The 20706-nt window shown below is 44.7% G+C and overlaps 1 protein-coding gene across 3 annotated transcripts in view; it reads left to right on the top strand.

Annotated features, from left to right (window-relative positions):
• The window catches only part of LOC111157460 (ataxin 10), a 159086-nt gene that overhangs the window by 38326 nt on the left and 100054 nt on the right, over positions 1 to 20706 (top strand). For all 3 annotated transcript variants that reach the window (XM_022518878.1, XM_022518879.1, XM_022518877.1), the window contains 2 exons: positions 1712 to 1870; positions 14260 to 14340. In XM_022518878.1, coding sequence (XP_022374586.1) covers positions 1712 to 1870; positions 14260 to 14340 — 240 coding nt within the window. The remainder of the gene's footprint in view (positions 1 to 1711; positions 1871 to 14259; positions 14341 to 20706) is intronic.

Here is a 20706-nt window from a genome sequence, read left to right as displayed (position 1 = left end):
CAGGCTCCGCGCCCAGCACGGAGCCTAGCGTGGAGCTTGAACTCACAACCCTGACCTGACCTCAGCCAAAGTCAAGAGTCAGACGCTTAACCGACTGTGCCACCCGGGCGTCCCTGCCAAGCACTTCTTTTGTAATACATGGCCCAGGGCTTTATGTTTTGGTAGATCTGGAGAGCTGTGAGACGTGGACAACCAATCTGTTGGTCTAGATTGGTTCACGGTGCTTTTCCTGGGGATTACTGTTTGTTTTGACCAGCTCTGTTGGTTCGTGAGAAGTTGAGCACGGAGATAAAAGGTGAGCAGGTGGCAGAGGAAGAATAGGTAATAGGAGGGGCACTGAGGTGGGAGGCCTGGCTTCTCATCCAGGCTCGGTTACCAGCAAGTGGGGTGTCTTTGGTTGTGGCAACAGCGTAAGCTGTAGTGTGGGAGTTGTTGTCCATGTGCCCTGGGCTGGGCGTTCTCTGTCCTGGTCAGCAGCCCTGCAGGACAGGTGGCGCTGTCCGCTTTGGGACGGGCGGGGAAGCTGACACTGCTGATAGACGGCCGAGCTGCTCTCTGGATGCAAAGGCTGCACCTGTTCAGACAGCAGCTGCCTAAAGTCTCTGCCGCCTTCCCTGCTGGTAGAGTGTTCTGGGCTGTGTGGAAAGGGTGATGTTCAGATCAGATCAACTAGATAGAAACAGATATGATTCACCAGGTCTGTAACTGGCCCTCAGATTCCTGCCAATAATTAGAGTTAGAGGCCTAAAATTGTTACAATTAGTGATAATTAAGCTTAGGTAGAAGGAGCAGAGGAGAGGCCCTTCAGTAGGGTGCTTGGAGAAGTCAAGACAGCTTACAGGGTGGCTTTACTGACGGTGTCAGATTTGATCCTCTCTGAAGCCCAGTGAGATAGGCCAAGGAGGTCATTGTATTCCATTTTTATGTCAGAAAACACACGGAAAGAGGTTGACTTCACTCTGCATGGTATACTATGCATGTATATATGCATCAAAGATACTCCGTATGTATCTTTGAGACAAATATAACCAAATTTGAATTCCAGCTTTGGAAGACACTGGCTTTGTGCCCTTGGGCATGTAAAGTCAACACAGTCCTTGTCTATAATAGAAGGATGATATCTGCTCCAGAAGAGTCTTATGAAGTTGCACTGAAAAAAAAAAATCCTGCCATAGTGCATGACCCATAATGTTACTGACGGTGGATAAATCAGTGACCTCGCTGAGGTCACACAGCTTGTGGGGGAGGTGGAGCAGGACTCCCACTGATGCTCCTGCCTCCACATTCTCTCTCTCTCTTGTCGGGATACCATCTTTCCTCTGAATATTCTGTCCCTCGTAACTAGTTAAGGAATTCCTGTCGATAATGACCTAGCCTGTTTTGCCTTTGATTTTTTTTTTTCTAACAAGAGTGAACATTTTAAACTTTTATAAATGTAATCATATTATCTTTCTCTTTAATCAGATGGTATTTGCTTTTGAGTCGTATGTCAGCTGCATCTTTAATATTGGATGCTTTGTGCTGTGACTCGTTTTATGTTGCTGTTTTTCCAGCAAATAGCATATTTGTTTCAAAGCGTTGTACTTCATTAAATCCTTAAAAACATCAGTAGGCACTGAATTTGTTAATGGGATGATTATTATGTATGCGTCATAATCATATTTTACCATATTGCTGAATGGGCTCACACTCTCATTTCTTTGTTTGGAAGGTCTTGCTTAAATCATCCAGACAAAAAAATTGTTGCCTACTCATCAATGATTTTGTTCACATCCCTGAATTCTGAGAGAATGAAAGAACTGGAGGAAAATTTGAACATTGCCATTGATGTCATCGAAGCTCACCAAAAGCAGCCTGAATCCGAATGGCCGTAAGTTTCTTGTTAGAAATTTGAATGCCTGAAATTAGAAGTTAGAAATTTGAAGTTAGAAATTTGAATGCCTCTCTACTTGCTTATTTAAGATTTTTCTTTGTCCTTTCAGAAGTTTAATTATGATGTCTTGGTGTGGAATTCTTTGGATATATCCTCTCTCGGTTCTCTAGACTTCTTGAACCTGTAGGTGTATGTTGCTAGATTTGGGGAGTTTCCGGCCACTATTTGTTTGAAAGTGGTTTTTTAATTTTTTTATTGTTTTTAAAGATTTTATTTATGTATTTGACAGACAGAGATCACAAGTAGGCAGAGAGGCAGGCAAAGAGAGAGGGGGAAGCGGGCTCCCTGCTGAGCAGAGAGCCGGATGCAGGGCTCCATCCCAGGACCCTGGGATCGTGACCTGAGCCAAAGGCAGAGGCTTTAACCCACTGAGCCATCCAGGCGCCCCACCAGCCACTATTTGTTTGAATCCTTTTTCAGCTTCTCTTTCGCGGCCTCTGTGTCAGGCCACAGAAGGCCAAGGCTGAGGCTGACTGTAATCGGTAGAAACACAACAAGCCACTGTTAGATTTAGACAGTTTGTTACTTCTGTGGACGGGGAAAAGGAGAAGCCTTCATCCTCGTCCCACATGCTGACAAGGGACCGGAAGACTGGGATGATGACTGTAGGGAGATGCCCCGTTGCTTGAAGCGGTTTTACATTCTGAGGAGGTGGGCAGACATCTCCGAATCTCATCAGAAGGACATCTAATCCGACTGTCCCTAGCAGCCGCCCCCGGGGCAGGAAGGAGACCTCCTCAGAGGTCAGGCCGCCCGTCCTTGGGTTCTGGGAGGATCATAGGCTGTTGTGCTTTTGTCCGCATGGCCTGTGTGCATGTGTGGGAGGCCGCAGGGCCCCCGGAGCAGTCTCTGTAGTCTGGTGACACAAACCTTCGTCTTCTGTTGTTGCGCCACAGGTCCCTGAAGCTCTGTTCGGGGTTTTGATGTTTCGTGTTTTGATTTTGTTGTTTGCATTCCGTTTTCTCTCATGCCAGTACCTCACTGTCTCGGTGACTGTAAACTTAGGTCTTCCATCTTTGCTCCTCTTTTTCAGGATTTTTTTGGGCTCTTCTTGGTCTCTTGTGTTACATATTAATTTTAGGATCAGCTTTTCAGTTTGTTCAGAGGAACAGCTAGAATTTTGGTAGACAGTACATGGCTCCATAGATGACTCTGAGAAATACTGTCATTTTAACTAGATTAAGTTTTCCAGTCCATGTGGAGGGGTATCTTTCCACTTACTTAGGCCTTATTCATTTCCTCAGTGAAGCTCTGTAGTATGTTCGTATGCAAGTCGTACCTAGCTTTAGTTCTGTTCATTCTAAGTACTTTATTTTTGATGCTATTTAAGGGGAATTGTTTTTTTAATTCCATTCATGCGTTGTAAACGGCAAGTACGTAGAAATATGGTTGATTTTTTTTAAAAAAAGATTTTATTTATTTATTTGACAGAGATCACAAGTAGGCAGAGAGGGAGGCAGAGAGAGAGGAGGAAGCAGGCTCCCCGCTCAGCAGAGAGCCCAATGTGGGGCTCGATCTCAGGACCCTGGGATCATGACCTGAGCTGAGGGCAGAGGCTTTAACCCACTGAGCCACCCAGGTGCCCCTGGTTGATTTTTTTTTTATATTGATTTTATATTCTGTGACCTGAGCTGAACTCATTTATTCTGATTTTTTTTTTTAAGATTTTATTTATTTATTTGAGAGAGAGAGTGAGAGAACGAGAGAGCATGAGAGGGGAGAAGGTCAGGGGGAGAAGCAGACTCCCCGCGGAGCTGGGAGCCCAATGCAGGACTCGATCCTGGGACTCCAGGATCCCGACCTGAATCAAAGGCAGTGGCTTCACCAGTCGAGCCACCCAGGTTCCCCCGTTCTGATGTTTTTTTGGTGTGATATTTTTTTTTAGAACTTTGTTTATACAGGATCATGTCATCTGCAAATAAATAGTTTTACTTTTTTCTGTCCAGTTGGGTTGCCTTTCTTTCTTTTTCTTACACAGCTACTCTGCTACAATGCTGAGTAGTCGTGGAGGGCAGACCTTTGTGTCTCATTCCTGATTTCAGGTGGAAGGCTGTCAGTCTCTCGCCAGCGAGTGTGAAGTATGGTTCTCCATAGTTACTCTTCTTCTGGGGGAGGAATGTCCCTGTACTTACTCCCAGCTGGTTCAATGTTTTTATCATGGAAGTTGTTAGATTTCATCAAGTGCTTTGTCTGCGTCTGTTGAGGTTTTTGTTCTTTATCTTACTGCTATAGTTTATTATGGTGCTTAATTTTGTTTTATTTTAATTTTTTTATTTTTTTCTGAGATCAGCTGCACACACGTTGTGGGGGAGAGGAGGGAGAGGGAGAATCTCAAGCAGACTCCAAGCTCAGTATGGAGCCCAGCGGGGGGCTTAATCTCACAACCTTGAGGTCATGACCTGAGCCAAAATCAAAGAGTCAGACACTTAACCAACAGAGCCACCCAGGTGCCCCTAATTTTGTTTTATTTTAAACCAACTTGTCATTTCTGGGATAGATCCCACCTGCTTATGGTATCCTCTCTCTGTGTTGTGAGCTTGGCTTCCTCATGTTCTGTTAGGGACTTCTGTTTCTATGTTGATAAGGCATATTGGGCTGTAGTTTTCTTTTTCTTGTGATGCCTTTGCCTGGTTTTGGTATCAGGTTAACACTTGCCTCACAGAGTGAGTTGAGAGGTGTTCCTTTCTCTTATGTTTGTTTTTTGTTATTTTGGGGAAAAGTTTGCAAAGGACTGGTGTTAATTTTTCTTTAAATATTTGGTAGAATTCACCAGTGAAGCCCTCTGGTCCTGGGCTTTTTTTTCATTGTGGGAAGTTTTTTGATGACTCAACCAGTCTCTGCTTGTTACAGGACTGTTTAGATGGTTTACTTCTTCTCGGGTCAGTTTCAGTAGTTTGTGTCTTTCCCGGAATTTGTTCACTTGGCCCGGGCAGCCTGATGTGTTGGCATAGTTATTCATAGTACTCCCTTACGATCCCTTTTTATTTATGTGAGGTTGGTAGGAATGTTTCCTCTTTGTTCCTGATTTTAGTAATTTCAGTCTGTATTTTGGTTGTTCCAGCTTAAGATTTGTCAGGGTTTTGATCTCCGAGAACCAGCTTTTGGATTCATTGATTTTTTTTTTTTTTTCTTTCCCTGTTCATTTTCTATTCTCTATTTCTGCTGTGATCCTTATTTATCCTTCTTATCCATTTGTGTTTAGTTTGGTCTTTTTTCTAGTTCTTAAGAAACTGAAAGTTCTGGTTATTACTGAAAGAGTTTTTTTAAATGTAGGTATTCACATCTATAAATTTCTTTTTTTAAAGATTTTTTTAAAAAATTTATTTATTGGACAGACAGAGATCACAAGTAGGCAGAGAGGCAGGCAGAGAGAAAGGGGAGGAAGCAGGCTCCCTGCTGAGCAGAGAGCCCGATGTGGGGCTCGATCCCAGGACCCTGGGATCATGACCTGAGCTGAAGGCAGAGGCTTTAACCCACTGAGCCACCCAGGTACCCCTACATCTGTAAATTTCTTTGTAAGAGCTATATCTCATATATTTTTATCTTAATCCGTCTCAGGTTATATCCGATTTCTTTTACAACTTTTTTCTTCGACCTGTTGGTTATTTACAAGCTTGTTCAGTTTCCCATATTTGTGTACTTCCCAAATTTCCTTTTGCTCTTGAGTTTTAGTTTCGTTCCATTGTGGTCAGAGAACACACTTTATAAAATTCTGTTTTTAATTTTTAAATATATTGAGGCATGTTTTATGGCCGACAGGCACCTGGCCTGTCATAGAGCCTGTCCCACCTGCATGGGAGGATTGCAGGTTCAGATTTTGGTGCTGTGTAGACGCCTCTTGGGCCTTCTGTTTCTTGGTGGTCTTCCGTCCACCTGTTCCGCTCATGACTGGAAGTGGACCATTTTCTGTTTCTTTAGTCAGATCTGTTGGGTTTTGCATCTCTTCTTCCCACGCTCTGTGGTTAGGTGTACACGTTTATGTTTGTAATTGTTACGTCTTGTGGAATTGACCCTTTCATCATGATAAAAATCACCAAAGATGTTGTTGTGCTTTGTTTTGGTCCCCAGTTTTCCCGAGGATCTACTTCTGTGCATGTTTTCACGGACAGGTCCACGTGTTCAGGGCACAGGTTGTGTCCGTGTGTGGTGCCTTGAGCTGACATTAGTACCACTTGTATTTCAAGGGCGAGGGACCAGTTTTCTGAGTTTGGGTCTATTTCAGCATAAGCTTTATTGTTCTATTGAAATTGTACCTAATTTTTAAATTATTTATTTTTCCGAATATTTATTTGTATTTGAATTACCAAGTGCACGCAAACACAAGTTGGTGCATGAAAATAGTATGCTACCGTGCTTGACTTAGATTACCTCCCTCCAGATTCTGATGCTTCGTAAACACGATGGATGAATCATTAGCGTCTGCTTACTTAGAAAAATTTTCTGTAGCTGAATTCTGTTTCATTTAAGTATCTTAGCTCACGGGCGGTTTTCTAGCAGCATTGGGGTAAAGGGCAAAAGATGGAATCCACTTCAGGAGAGCTCAAGTTCGAGTTCTCAGAGGTCAGCAGGGGAAGGTAGGCAGGACAAAGGACAGGAAAGAGTGGTAGCAGCTGACATCTTTAACCGCACAGCAGTGACGCTTCGATTTGTGGGAGAGGAGATCTGCATTTGCTAAACAGAAACAGGATCCTGAGATATGGGCATACTTCAGAGGTACTGCACGTTCAGTGCCAGACCTCTGCAGTGCAGCGAAAGCTGGGGTAAGGAGAGTCAAATTAAGTTTTCGGTTTCCCAGTGCACGTGAAAGCTGTGTTCACACTATAGCATAATTTAGTAAGTGTGCAAGAGCATTTTCTCTTGCAAAAACAGTGTACCTACCTTAACTTAAAAAATTCTTGCTACAAAATGCTTAATCATCAGCTTAGCTTTCAGTGAATGATCATCACTGATCACAGATCTTCGTGACAAATATAATAATAAAAAAGTTTGAAATATCGTGAGAACTACCAAAATGTGACCAGAGACACGAAGTGAGCAATGCTGGAAAACGGGTGCCAGCAGACTTTCGGACACAGGGTTGCCACCGACCTTCAGTTTGTAAGAAACGCGTTCTCCGCGAAGCAGAGTGCAGTGAGGCTCGGGTCACACGAGTTACGCCACATCCAGAGGCTTCCAACAAAACTGTTTACTTTGTACCGTTAAATATGAACCCATCTCTGAAAATTAGAGAGCACCCACTCTTTGCCCTCCCACCTGCTAACATTAGGGGATGGCTGACAAAGAGTACAAAACTGGATGGTGTTCGAATTCATGGGTTTAGTGTCTTTTCTTGGAAAGGGACAAATGTAAGGTTTCAGTAACTGGGTCTTTTTTGTTTAGGTATACCAGAGACACAGGAAAGTGTGGGCGCACTGGAGTTATTGGGATAATGTCCTTCTAAAAATGTTTGCTCCTTTTGTTTGTACGTGTGAGGGATGTTTTCGTGCTCTTAGATAACCCGGGGTGAATCCACGGGTTGGGTTTGGGTGTTTGAATTCATGTGGATCCCACAGCCCAGGAAAGGTGCCCGGGAGATCCTGGCTCCTGCGCTATCCTTTTCAGAGATTATAACTCATTTGTTTTCTAGTAGAATTGTCTGCCTTACGTTCCTCACATTCGACCCCCTGAAGAGGTTATTTACCCGTCAAACAGGAGACCATTTGTTTCTGTGGCGGCTTTGGGTGTTTTGTCTCGATTGCCGACGGAAGCAGCCGTGGGCTTGATTTCCCAGAAATCGGAATAGGAGAGTGGCATCCGTTTTCTGGAGCAGTGTTTAAATCAGATTCTTCATTTAATTAGGGAACTGTAAAAGAATTTTCTGGGTTTTCAGAGTCACTGAAGTCTGTTTTATTTGTAAGTATAGCTTTGACATTGTATGCTTATATGGAAATGAAAATAATAAATGGCTCATTCGAAAAAGATTTCCCTAAAACCTTGACTTTAGGAATACCTCTGTTTACCGACATCATAATCTTTGTATTTTTTTTTTTTTAACATATGCTCCTTGAAGCTTAGAGAGATGGCTTTTAGCACCTTCTACGTGATGTAGGAACAGTGCACTGCGGATGGGAATTAGCCCGTCTGTAACTGTTCATGTGCTTTAACACCCCTGATAAGTGAGGAAGACTGAGAGAAAGAAGGAGATGGAAAGACGGACCTTCGTGCATTTTGGGTTGTAGCCAGTATGGAAAATGATGTAAAAATGTGGTCAGTGCTTTGGCACCAACAACTCAATTTGTGAATGTTAGCTTTTCTGCAATCACATTTAAATGATGAATTTCAAGATTAGACTCCAGAGTTTTGCCTCTGACTGTCTGCGTGAGTCAGTTTTGGCACCAGAAACAGAAAGTAGTAGATGAAGCAAGCCTGGGACCCTCATGCGCACAGAGGGAGAGAATTCAACTTCTGTGTGCGTGTGTGTGTGTGTGTCTGTGTCTGTGTCTGTGTCTGTGTGTCTCTGTGTGTGTGAAATTCAGGACTTAGCAAACAGATAACTTTCCAAGTTTTTTCTTTTCGTAAAAGAAATCCGTTTCTCTGATGTGCCTTCTACTCTAGCTTCTGCCTTTGCTAGAGAATATTTTGTGACCTTCTCCCAAGGCCGGGGTCATAGATTCAAGCCCCACATTGGTGTGGAGGTTTACTTAAAGATAAGATCTTTAAAAAGAAGAAAAAGAAAGGAGGAATTTTATCCTTGGTCATTTTGAACTGAAGATGGCACAAAGAACTGGACCCTAAGTTCTCCTGAAACGTCTCTCCAGAAGGGCTACGTGAGCAAAGGGCGAGCCCTGTAAAGGGGAGCATTTTCAGAGGAGCCACGGGAGGCAGAGTTGGACTGAGATGGGCTCGTCTTGACTTTTGGGCAATGGGGGGGTTTCCCCAGGACACTCAACCTCTGTGGGCCTCTCTTTCCGTACGTCCTTATTTCTCAAATGAAGGGACTGATTTAGATGAGACGTTTCCAGGCTTTTGAGCTTCACGCCCCACGTGCTGAAAGGCGTGCAGAAATTCACTAGAGTGTTGTTTTGGCCCCAGGAGCATTGGCCAGCATCGCTGTCTTCTCTTGCTGTCGCTCTGAGCCTTGGATGGCCATGCTTCTCCCGCCCTCTTCTACGTAGCATCACGGGAAGATGTCATTCTTGCCCTCAGCTTTGATGGCTTTGGGTTTTTAATGATCTTTGGTGAAAGTGAATGAGCTAGTATTCAGTTCTGGTGACTTCTAAAGCATATGGTTTTGCATTTGACCGGAAACCCAGTGCCTAGGAAAAACTGCCCTTTTCCTGAGGATCCGATGCTCCTCTATCTCGAATTCGTGAGGTAGACGGCACTCCTTCTTTGCTCAGGCTTGTAGGAAACTCGGAAAACTTAGAAATGCTCACTTTAAACATAAACTAAGTCATTGAGACACTGATTGAATGAAGTGTGCCCAGGTGCTGTTCGTGGCACTGGAGATTCAAAATTCAGACGTTACATTTTAGTGAGAGACAGATAATGAGCCCCCCCGCCCCATAAATGTATTCTGTGCCGGATGAATGCTTTGAAGAAAAATACGCACCATGTTTCATGTACTGAGCTGTTCCTTAGATGGTGCTTGGCTCACAGGAGACAGTGTATAGTATTTGCTGTTTTATTAGTAGGAATTTAAATATGTCTGCCCAGAAATAGCTTCTGGTACAACGAAACTTGTCTGAGTTCTCCACCGAGCTGTCCTGCCCAGAGACGGCCACGCTTTCACTCCTGCCTAGCGGGGTGTCTACAAAGCAGAAATAAATTTGAGATGAATCTTCCAGGATACGCTTCAATCACGTATTTAGTTCTTTGATAGATATATATTCCTGTGGTTCAAGCCTCAGAAAGCTTAGTTTCCCTCCCAGCCGTCTGCCTAGTTCTTCTGTCCAGCCCCATCCCCAGAGCCCGTGAGCTGCTTGCTTGTTTCTCAACACACTGTTGCGTCTCTTGCTTTTCTTAAAAATTTCTCTATATATATTCTCTTTGAAAAGATTTTATTTATTTATTTAGAGGGAGTGTGTGAGCAGGGGGAGGGGCAGAGGGAGAGGGAGAGAGAATCTCAAGCAGTCTCCATGCCAAGCACAGAGCTCTGTGTGGGGCTCGATCCCAGGATCCTGAGGTCATGATCTGAGCTGAATCCAAGAGCTGGAGGCTCAACTGAGCCGTCCAGGCTTCCTGAGCCTCTTACTTTTTTAAGCAAATAGTGCATGTTCGAGAACTTTCCATGTAAGTATATAAAGAACTTTCTCTTCCACTGTGTGAATATACTGCAGTTTATTTAATCAGTTCCTTACTGGTGAACATTTAGGTTCCCAGTGTCCCGTAAATACAGAATTCGGCAGGGAATAGCCTTATTCATACCTACATCATATTGCACCTGGGCTGGTATGATTGTCCCTTAATCCGTTAAGTGTGATCATTAGGTCAAAGGGAATATGCTTTTTTATATTTTAACAAACACTGCCAAGTAGTCCTTCATAGCTTTGGTACCAGTATACAGTCCTGTTGGCCACTGGAGAGGACCTGGTTTCTTGTCATTGCTGACAGAGTGTGCTGTCAGAGAGGATGTGCCAGGCTCCAAGGGTTAAAATGGTATCATTACAGAGTTTTATTTGTATCTTAAGAGTTTGAGCACCATTTTTATTTATATGTTGAAGAGCCCATTTTTCTCTTTTGTGCCTTCTCGTTTTCTTTACCCATTTTTCCATTTGGATGTCAGTTGTGTCCTTACCTGTACGTAGGAATATTTTCTAAGTTAGGGCCAGTAGTCTTTTGTGTGAAATAAAATGCAGATTTTTTTCACTTCTTTGTCTTTTGACTTTGCGTGTAGCTTTTTTTCTGTCTAAAAATCTTTGATGTTTTCGTAGATGAAATTGTCAGTCGTTTTTATGTCCTGTAGATTTTTGGTAGTGGCTATAAAGATCTTAGTTCTACTGAAGTTTTCGTCCACTGTTGTATCATTTCAGCTTTGAGATTTAGGTGTTTGATGTGCTCGTGTTTTTTCTCCGTAGAAGGGTCAAAGTGTGGGTCTCTTCTTCTTTCTGCTCTAGACACTGCTGATGGTCACAGCGGTCGAGCCGCAGAGTGGCTGTGACCCATCTCTCCCCTGCCCTTCCCCATCACCTTCACCCTCACCGCCCTGCGCACCTGGAAGCCTTTTTGAATCAGGTTCCACCTTCTCCTTCCGAGTGTGTCTCCGTTGGGCCTTAAGGATTTTATAAATACCCTGCTCAAGTCACATTATCACACACGTATGAGAGTATTTTGTTGGTTTAAAAGGAAGTTCACCGAAGTAACTTTTATTTTCCGTAGTATGACTTGGGTCTGTTGTTCGTTGTCTGAAAAACTATGGTTTCATATATTTTGGCTGCTTTTATAGTTGTTTGAGGTAGGAGGGTAAATTGTTGTCCATTATGCCTAGAATTGGAAGTGGTAGTTGGAGATTTTAACACTTTTCAGCCATCGACTGGAGCAGACCAACTTCAGTGTAGACGTGGATGATCTCAGAGCCGTCTTCACGGAGCGGTATTATAGAGCATTACCTCAGCACTTGCAAAATCCACTTGTTTTCAGCTGCCTGTGTAATGTTCGCCAAGATCGACCATAATATGGGCTGTAAAAAGTCTCAGTAAATATGCAGAAAGGATTACAAACATATAGATACAAACATATAGTCTCTGACTCCGGTGACCTTACATTAGAAAACCATAATCAGATGGTACTGAGAAAAATTCCAGGCTTTTGGAAATTAGCTCATCTAAAGAATCAGTTTGTCAAAGAAGAAATCATAGGGCATATTAGATAGTCTTTCAAACTGAAGGATAATGAAAATACAGAGTTTTGGGGATAAAGCTAAAGCAGGTCTTGGAGGGAAATGTATAGCTCTGAATGTTTCTACTGGGAAAGAAGCAGTGTCTGAGAGCAGTGACCTCCGTGAAGCTTCTTTGTAAAGAAGACAAGAGCACAGAAAAACCAGAGTGAGTGGAAAGAAGCAACTGATAGGAGATCGGGTCCGAAAATAGTGACACAGGGAACAGAAATCAATAGAAAAAATGAACTAAGTCTAGTATGGTTCTTTAAGAAGAACAACACAGGGGCGCCTGGGTGGCTCAGTGGGTTAAAGCCTCTGCCTTCGGCTCGGGTCATGATCTCAGGGTCCTGGGATTGAGCCCCGCATCAGGCTCTCTGCTCTGCGGGGAGCCTGCTTCCTCCTCTCTCTCTGCCTACTTGTGATTTCTCTCTGTCAAATAAATAAAATCTTTAAAAAAAAAAAAAAAGAAGAAGAACAACAACACAAATGATCAAAAAGAAAGGGAGAGGACACTGGCTGACGTGGTGAAGGAGGGTGTTGTCATAGCACCTTGGCTGAAGGATGGGAGGGCCCACAGCTGGGGGCCAGTCGCATTCCGAGATGAAGGCTCTCCGTCCTGAGTCCCTCTTTAAACCCTCATTGTCTTTCCCTGGTTGTAGTTCCTTGAGCCCACTGCCATCCTGTTTCTCCATGTCCCCCTTCAGTGAGGGTCTCTTGGAACACCTCCTCCAGCCTCTTGAATGTCTTGCCCTGACCCTCTGGCTAGGTCAGCTTTGTTATTTCTCTGTTTTACAAAGCATGTGTGTGTTGCCCCTAAGACATTTTTGTCTAATTCCCTATTTATGTGTGGGCTTTTCTCCGCTGTTAGCATTTTGGAATATGGATTGTGATCTAGCTCCTGGTGGCACAGTTCTGGAACATTTGTGGTGTTTTTTAAAATACTTTTTATTTTATTATTATTTATGTATTTGGTTTTTTTTTTTGAGAGAGAGGGAGCAAGCGAACACAGGGGGGAGGGGGCGGGGCAGAGAGAGAGAGAATCTTAAGCAGGCTCCATGCCCAGTGTAGAGCCTGACTCGGGGCTTGATCCCAGGACCCTGAGGTTGTGCCCTGAGCAGAAATCAAGAGTATAATGCTCAACGGACTGAGCCACCCAGGTGCCCCGGAACATTGCATTTTTGAGGAAATGGTCTTCCGGGAAAATGTTTTAAGCTCCAGAAAGGTGAATCACGAATGAGTTTTAGGATCACTTTTGTGTACCTGGCTTAAAATGTGTGAATTTTTATTACTGCAGTCTGATGACCTACCTGAACTGGTAAGAAAATTGAGAATTTTGAATATATCCAACATTACTAGAAATACCGTATATCTAAGTGCTGATCAGTTATTTTGAGGACTGTGGAAGAAATAGAACACGTTTGGATGTTGCTTTTATATGAGTGACACTGTGTTGGTGGTAGTTGGTACGGTTCATTTGGTTATCATACTAAAACACATAATTTCAATTATATTTTTTTAAGTGGTTAAGTAAACTCTGTTCCTAAATAGAGTTAATGCTTTATAGACACTCTTACTGCTGTAGCCTTGGTTATAAACAGTATATTCTTTAGTTCTTAAGCCTGCAAATATGCCTTCTGGCCAATATGATTCAGAATTAATTAATAATACTATTCAGTCTTTTTAGTTGTCACAGTGGTACTTTAAAGAAATACGCTTATAATCTCTGCCTCGGGGTTTCCATAAGTTGATCTCTGAGTTTAGATGAGTGCATTGACAATGAGGATGTTTCCTTGGTAACTCGAGAGCTCTTACAGACGAGGTAATAAAGCCAGTGTGCATTACTGGGTTGTTGGCATGTGTTTAAAGATTTTATTTTTATTTATTTATTTGAGAGAGAAAGAGGGAGAGAGAGAGCATGAGAGGGGCAAGGTCAGAGGGAGAAGCAGACTACCCGCTGATCAGGGAGCCCGATGTGGGACTCAATCCCAGGATTCTGGGATCATGACTTGAGCCGTAGGCAGAGGCTTAACCAACTGAGCCACCCAGGTGCCCCGTTGGCATATGTTTAAATAAGGTGTGTGACATGTCCACTTCCCCAGTTAATTTTAGCACTTCACCTTCTGAGTAAAACAACTGATTATGGTTCCTGTTTATACCTGAACTTGTAGCTAAATTTCATTTTACAGTTGAAATGAAACTTAGATAGGACCTGGATTTGAATGAATTTGAATCATTTCAATAAATTTTTCCAAAGTAAAATTGGAGAAACCTATTTGGAGGGTTTTTATTTTCTTCTAGCCGCTAATGGAAAAATGGTACGTGACCCTCTTAAAACATTTTAAGATTGCAGCAAATGAAAAGTTCAATAAAAAGAAGTATTTTTATGTGTAAAATGCCCATCAAGTCGAGAAGGCCATGTCCATTGTACTATGTTTCTAGTAACCACACTTTCTCCTCCTTTTCTTCTTAGGTTCTTGATTATTACAGACCATTTTCTGAAAAGCCCGGAATTGGTGAAAGCAATGTATGCCAAAATGAGCAATCAAGAAAGGTAACCCCAAAAACCAGTGTGGTTTTAAGTATTTAGCATTCCATACACAGTATCCTGTGCACATGACTGAGAAACTGTGTGGTTTCGTAGTTGGCACAAAGTCTCTAAATACATGTTTCTGTGTCAGTGATGGTTTTAAATTGGTTGGTTGACATTACAGCTTAGCCACAACAGGCGGTAATTTACGTGGGATGCACGACCCAGGTTGGCGCCATCGTTCAGTAAAGGCAAACTCAGAAGCATCCAGAACAAAATGTTGTGCTTGTCCTTTCATTGCAGTTAATTTGAAATGCGCTCCTGTGTTCACGCCACTGTGTAATGATTTGGTACGTACCCCACGCACGTGTAGTTTTCCCATCGTTCTTTCAGACAGAGCCTGGGTACCCATCCGTGATCTTCCAGTGTTGTAGCGAGAAGGGCACTGCCCTGGGAGCACGGAGACCGTGGCTCCCTGCCTCCTTGTGATGGCTGCTCCTTCTGTGACCAGAGCCAGGCTCTTCACTGGGTCCGGATTCAGTTTCTCGGCCTGGAAGATGAGAGGATGGACTGACGTGATCCCCGGTGCCCTGGGTGACTGCCCTAGCTCCTGGGTTCCCTAGCCTTATGGAAAGGTTGCCTTAGGAAAAATAAAACTTAGCTTGAAGTCACAGACCTGATGATCAAAAACTTGAAAAAAATGTTAATCTTTTGATTGTGGTCAGAATTTTTATAAATGCTGTGGTTTTGAAATTCTTACTATCTACATGGCTTCCAACACTTCAGCTTTTACACTCCTTTGTAGTCTCGTTACGGAAGACTTCTTCTTTAATAGCTTTAATGAAAAGGAGAGTTCGTGCTTTTAAGTCAGTTTAAAGGCCGTGTTTCTAAATTCGGTGCCTCCCCCCATAAGCTGCATATTTCTGTTGCAGAAAAAGAATCATTTGTAGTTTTTTGACCTAAAATAAGTGACGTGAAGAGCAGTGCTATCAGTTGGAAAGTTGCTTTGCCGCAAGGGATACCTGGACGCTGGGAGAGTGGTACGGGGGTCAGTTGTACTTTTAATACTCAGTTTTACATTTTCCATAATCCTGTCAAGGGATGCCAGATTGAACATTTTCTCTTTTTCTTATAAAGACGTCGTAGCCACTGCAGGCCGCGTCTGCCCACGTGCCACGGCCCCTCGTGGCTTTTCTCGTGGGGCATGCTTTCGTTCCTCGCGCCGTTTGTCCTGCATCGTATCATGTGTGCACCCATATGCTGCCATGTGACCCTGGCGTTGGGCTGTCAGCCCTGGGAGGGCACGGGCTCCACCTTCTTCTTCCAGGGTGGCCTTGTCCCCAGACGGTCCTTGGCACGTCGGGGTGCCGGAAAAAGTTGTTTAGGTGAAACCGTGAGGAAGCGAATGAATTTTCTCACTCGTGAACAGGTGCATTCCGGTTAGCGCCCTGACTCCTGGGACACTGTCTGCAGAGGTGGGACCCTCGGAGCCCTGCAGGCCCCCTCTGGTGGCTGCTTCTTGGGCAGCGGCCTTGCTGTGGCTCCACCTCGTGCCTCCTGAGTGGCATGAGGCCCTCCACCGTGCAGCTTCGTCTCTCGTCCCTCCCCCGCTCCCTCCCTGACCCTGCTCCCAGTTACCACATTACGGCGGCGACCAGAACTGCTGTCGTTCTCGAGGCCTTCCCTGTGATGTTGTGCTTTTGCAGATGGCCTTTCCTCTGCCTGGAGCGTCCTGGCCATTGCGTCTCCTTCTGGTGAAGGTACAGCTGAGTGTTGAGCAACACAGGTGTGCATACGTGCGGGTCCACGTGTATGCAGGTTGTTTTTTTTTTTTTTTTTAAAGATTTTATTTATTTATTTGACGGACATAACAAGTAGGCAGAGAGGCAAGCAGAGAGAGAGGAGGAAGCAGGCTCCCCGCTGAGCAGAGAGAGCCCGATGTGGGGCTCGATCCCAGGACTGGGATCATGACCTGAGCCAAAAGCAGAGGCTTTAACCCACTGAGCCACCCAGGCGCCCCAAGGCAGGTTTTTAAAATAAGTACAGTCCTGTCAGTGTATTTTCTCTTCCTTCTGGTTTTCTGTTTTTCAATAGTTTATCTATTTAGTTTTATTTTAGAAAGAGTGGATGTGAGCAGGGGGAAAGGCAGAAGGAGAGGGAGAGAGAATCCTCAAGCTGACTCCACACTGAGCACAGAGCCCAGCGCAGGGCTCTATCTCACATGCCTGAGATCATGACCTGAGCTGAAACCAAGACTCGGGTGTTTAACCTGCTGAGCCCCCCAGGCACCCTTCATCCTTCTGATTTTCTTGATAACATTTTCTTCTAACTTACTTTATTGTAAGAACACAGTATGTAATGCATAACGACACACAAAATACACGTTAACCGACTTGTGTTATCAGTGAGGCTTCTGGTCAACAGCCAGCTATTAGTAGAGTTTTTGGGGAGTCAAAAGTGATAACCTAGAGTTTTGACTGTGTGTGGGGGGGTCGGGGCCCCAACCCCTGTGGTGTCTAGGGGTCAGCTGTACACTCATGCTTTTAGGCCCGTGTCCGGGCTTGTGTGAGCTGTTTGTGGTGACTGACTCGAGCAGTTGGCTGAGGGCCTGACACATTCCGTGCTGATGGCGTGTGTGCTGGGGTGTATACGTGGGGGAGGGCGCAGGGATGAGGTGAAAGGGGGCCTGGGAGGAGCACTCAGTCTGCGGTCAAGTAGAACTCATGGGTTCCCTGTTGACTCCTTTTGAGGCAGTAATGGGTAATTCTATGTTCACAGTTGTGCATTCACAGATGAACAGCACTGAAAAAATAAGCGTTTTTCTCAGCAGGAGTAATGAATTTCTTTCCTATGCATCCAGAATGGTGCTATGTGCCTTGTTTGTGAGAACTGAGCACGTTCTCTGTGTTCTGTGGTTCAGATGAGGAACTTCCCTAGAGACCCCTGCGGAGACACCGTGGTACTTTTGGGAACACACATCAGAATCCCCTGAGGATTGCCCAGGCTGCAGCCCCCACCTGCTCAGTCAGAACGTCCACTTGGGCTGGGGGCTGCCAGATTGAAACACGTTTGTTGATCAGTCAGTAAAACAGGTAGTGAGTTCACTAAGTGCCTAATGGTGGTCCCTGGGGCATCACGGCGACAGTGTGGGTGGCTCCAGAGGGAAAGTGCTTGGAATGTCACCATTCATCAACTCCAGACCACTCGGTGACAAGTTGAGGATAGGGAGTCAAAACCCGTTTATGTGGTTGACTCAGCAGAAACCAGAGTCTGCCTGTATACGGTTTTCTGGTCCTCCTGCCCCATGAATGCCAGTATTATTAGATGAAACTCGCTGATCTCGGAAAATGCTTGGGTGGTTCTCAGGCTTGTAGTCTATATAGCAGAGTAGTGAACAGCAGAGGTAGTTCCGTGGCTTGTGGTTGGGGTCAGTTACCTGCACTTGTGGAACTCGGATCCATCTGTAGAATAGGATAAGAACGGTATAGCTGCCCGTGAAATTGCTGTACCTGACCGAGGTCTACACGGAAGCGCCCAGTGCTTGGCGCGCGGTTATTACTTGGGAGATGAGTTGCTGGTTCTGCCTCTGTGCGTCTGCGGCTTGTCCTCACCCCCTCCCCCGTCACCACCGCTGCTGCTAGTGCTACTGCTCGGCCACCTGGGCTTTTCCTCCAGGTCATTCCGTCCTCTGGAGACCCTGGGGCGTCGGTGCCTTTCCTGCCCTCTGCCACACCCGGCTCTGCGGTCTTGTAGGGTCGGGTGTTTGTCCTGGGTTCAGAGGTAGCTGGGGGAGCGCTGGAGCGCAGTCTGCTGGACGCCAGAATCAGTGATCTTCTTCCCCACGGCCTAAGGATTTCTTACCTCTGTAACTTATTAAAGCACCAGAGAGATTTTCAGCCATACTTTTGTACCTGTATCTTGGTTAATTCAGGTTAATGAAAGGTTTGGCCTTTGTGGGCACAGCATTCAACAAACGGGCACATGTGGAGGAGCCCAGAGGTAAATCCATGGTTTGTTGGAGCCATCAGTCCTGAAATTTGAATTACATTTTATTTCTGGAATTAGAGAATACTATTCATGCCCTGCTCATAAAACGCACTCCCTCACGTGTCTCCCGTCCTTCTTTGTCCCTCACTCCAGTCCTCTCATAAAAACCCACTCACTTCAGGACAGCCCAGGTGTGGCTATTAAAGTTGTAGCCTCCATTAATTTAAGCATAACTTTCAAATAAAAATTCTGCTATAGAATTTTCCCCTAAAACTCTTCATGTTTATATATGTTGCTTTTTTTTTTTTTTTTTTTTTTAATGAAACAGAGCCTCATTTTGAGGACAGACTGTGGAAGTGTTTAATCAGAAGTGGATCAGAAAGATTGGGGACGACGGCCGGCAGTTGAGGGAGAAAATCCTAGAAGCTCGAGCCTGAATTGAGGGGTGTGTCTGGTAGCCTGAGGCTACCAGGATTCCAGGGTTTAAGGATGCAGGACTTTCACACCGATGTGTGGCTGTGGACAGCTAGTCCCTGACCTTTTTAACTAGATCTCTTGGTTTTTCATCCTTCACTTTGGAGGGAATAAATAAATCAGCGAGTGCAGAGCACGTGTATTCTGTCACCTTTTCAAGGAAGGATTTACTGTGGTTCCCCCACAGCTGGAGGAAGTAAGACATTACCCATTGTGTCCCATTTTCACGGATTCTGCAGGACATTTCTATACACCTACGGTTCCCTGTGGTTTCTGGCTTGGAAAGGAGGTGGCAGATATAATGCACCACTATAATAAGTGATTTTGAAAACAGTTTCCTCCTTGAGGTGTGAGTGCCCCACATGTGATTCCTGTATTTGACGAGAAGGATGGTTTTCGATGGTGGCTCGAAGTAGAGGGAGCTGGAGAGTTTGATGGGGACTCGAGTTTGGGACTTTTTTTGGACCCACTCCCTAATAACGGGAGCCACTAAAAGTTTTTGTTGACAGAGAACACAGTAGAAGTAGGAGCGTTTAATGAAGTTTCATTTATTCTCAGGTGATATTTAAGCTTGATTTGTGTTTTTATATTTTGAACATTTATTTTTTATTTTGACCTTAAAATCACTTTCAACTCTTCTGCTTAGCTGTCCTGTGTTACAGTGATGCAGTAGAGTGGAGAGGAGAGGGAGGTCTGAGGGGTGGATGGCCCCGGGTGAGCTTGTAAGGAAGGCCGCGTCTGTGCTGACCTGTCAGCTCCAGCTTCCAGGTCTCTCTCAGAATGTCCCCTGGGACTCCAGGGTGTTCCCAGTCCTGCTGGACGCACTCGGGTACCACGCTGGGCCTGCCCCTTCTGTCTTGGACCTCATGCAGCTCCTTCACGATCTCTTCCTCCTTTCTTCCTCCTTCTTTTCTGTTCTGAGTAACAGCGCACAAGGTGCTCAATTCCCGGAAACCAGAGCTCATGACGTCTCATACCTACAATCCTTGCCACAGTGTCCCAGGTTAAAAGGAGTGTTTTTAGAGCAGACATTTGGGTTCCTTAGCTGGCCTCCTCCCTGGCATTTCCGGAAAGTTACCTGCCTGGGAAAAGTGGGAAGCCTGGTTTTATGGCCCGAGAGGACCCCATTCATTTGTAAAGTTTCTGTGTGAATAAGAGAAAATGAAAATATCCTAATACTGAACTACTTGTGGTTGTTCTGTGCTCGGTCGAGGGCATTATTTGTTTCCTTTTGAATTAGTCGTTGCTGTAAGAAATCGGAGGCCTTTAGGAGTCTTGAAAACCGGTACGGTCTGTGTGTGATTTTTCCAGACTGATATCTTTCCTGTCATTTAGCAAAAATACGGGAAGAGTTTGGTATAGTTTTATTCCACTTCGAAGCTTACAGCAGTAAACAAGTTCTGTTTGTTTGGTAAGAAATGCTCCGAGCCTGCTCTAAGTGTATTTTCCCCATTTACGAAGTATCTGCGTCCTTTCTGGTTTGGAAGTAAATGAGGGTTATGCATTTAATCCCAAGTCACAGTGTGATTTTGGGAAACATCCTGCTTGGTGTATGCTGGATAGACTGCCCTGTGTAGGATACATTTTTTTTTTTCTCAGAAAAGGAAAGAGTTTGTTGAATAGAAATACTTATGGGATCATTTAAGTGTTGATGTAAAATGTCATGGGTTTAGTCTCCAGATTTATGTTTTTATGAACTAAAATAACGAAACAAACAAAGCCAGCCTTTACAAGAAGGCCAGTACAGGGAGGAGCTGAGGCCCGTGGCCCAGGAGGGAGAGGGGGAACCTTGTGCCTGGATCCCGACACGGAAGCTTTGCACGTGTGATCTGGGTGGGGCAGTCAGCCTCCTTGAGCCCTGTTCGCCGTGCGGAATGCAGGCCAGGGATGGTAGCTGCCTCTCGGAGACCGTGTGTGTCGAACGTTTGT

This window comes from Enhydra lutris, unplaced genomic scaffold, assembly GCF_002288905.1.
Source record: "Enhydra lutris kenyoni isolate GAN:26980312 unplaced genomic scaffold, ASM228890v2 scaffoldscaffold55, whole genome shotgun sequence".
In the NCBI taxonomy this organism is placed as follows: domain Eukaryota; kingdom Metazoa; phylum Chordata; class Mammalia; order Carnivora; family Mustelidae; genus Enhydra; species Enhydra lutris.
Note: the sequence above shows the minus strand (reverse complement) of the source record. Positions and strands in the feature narration are given on the sequence as shown.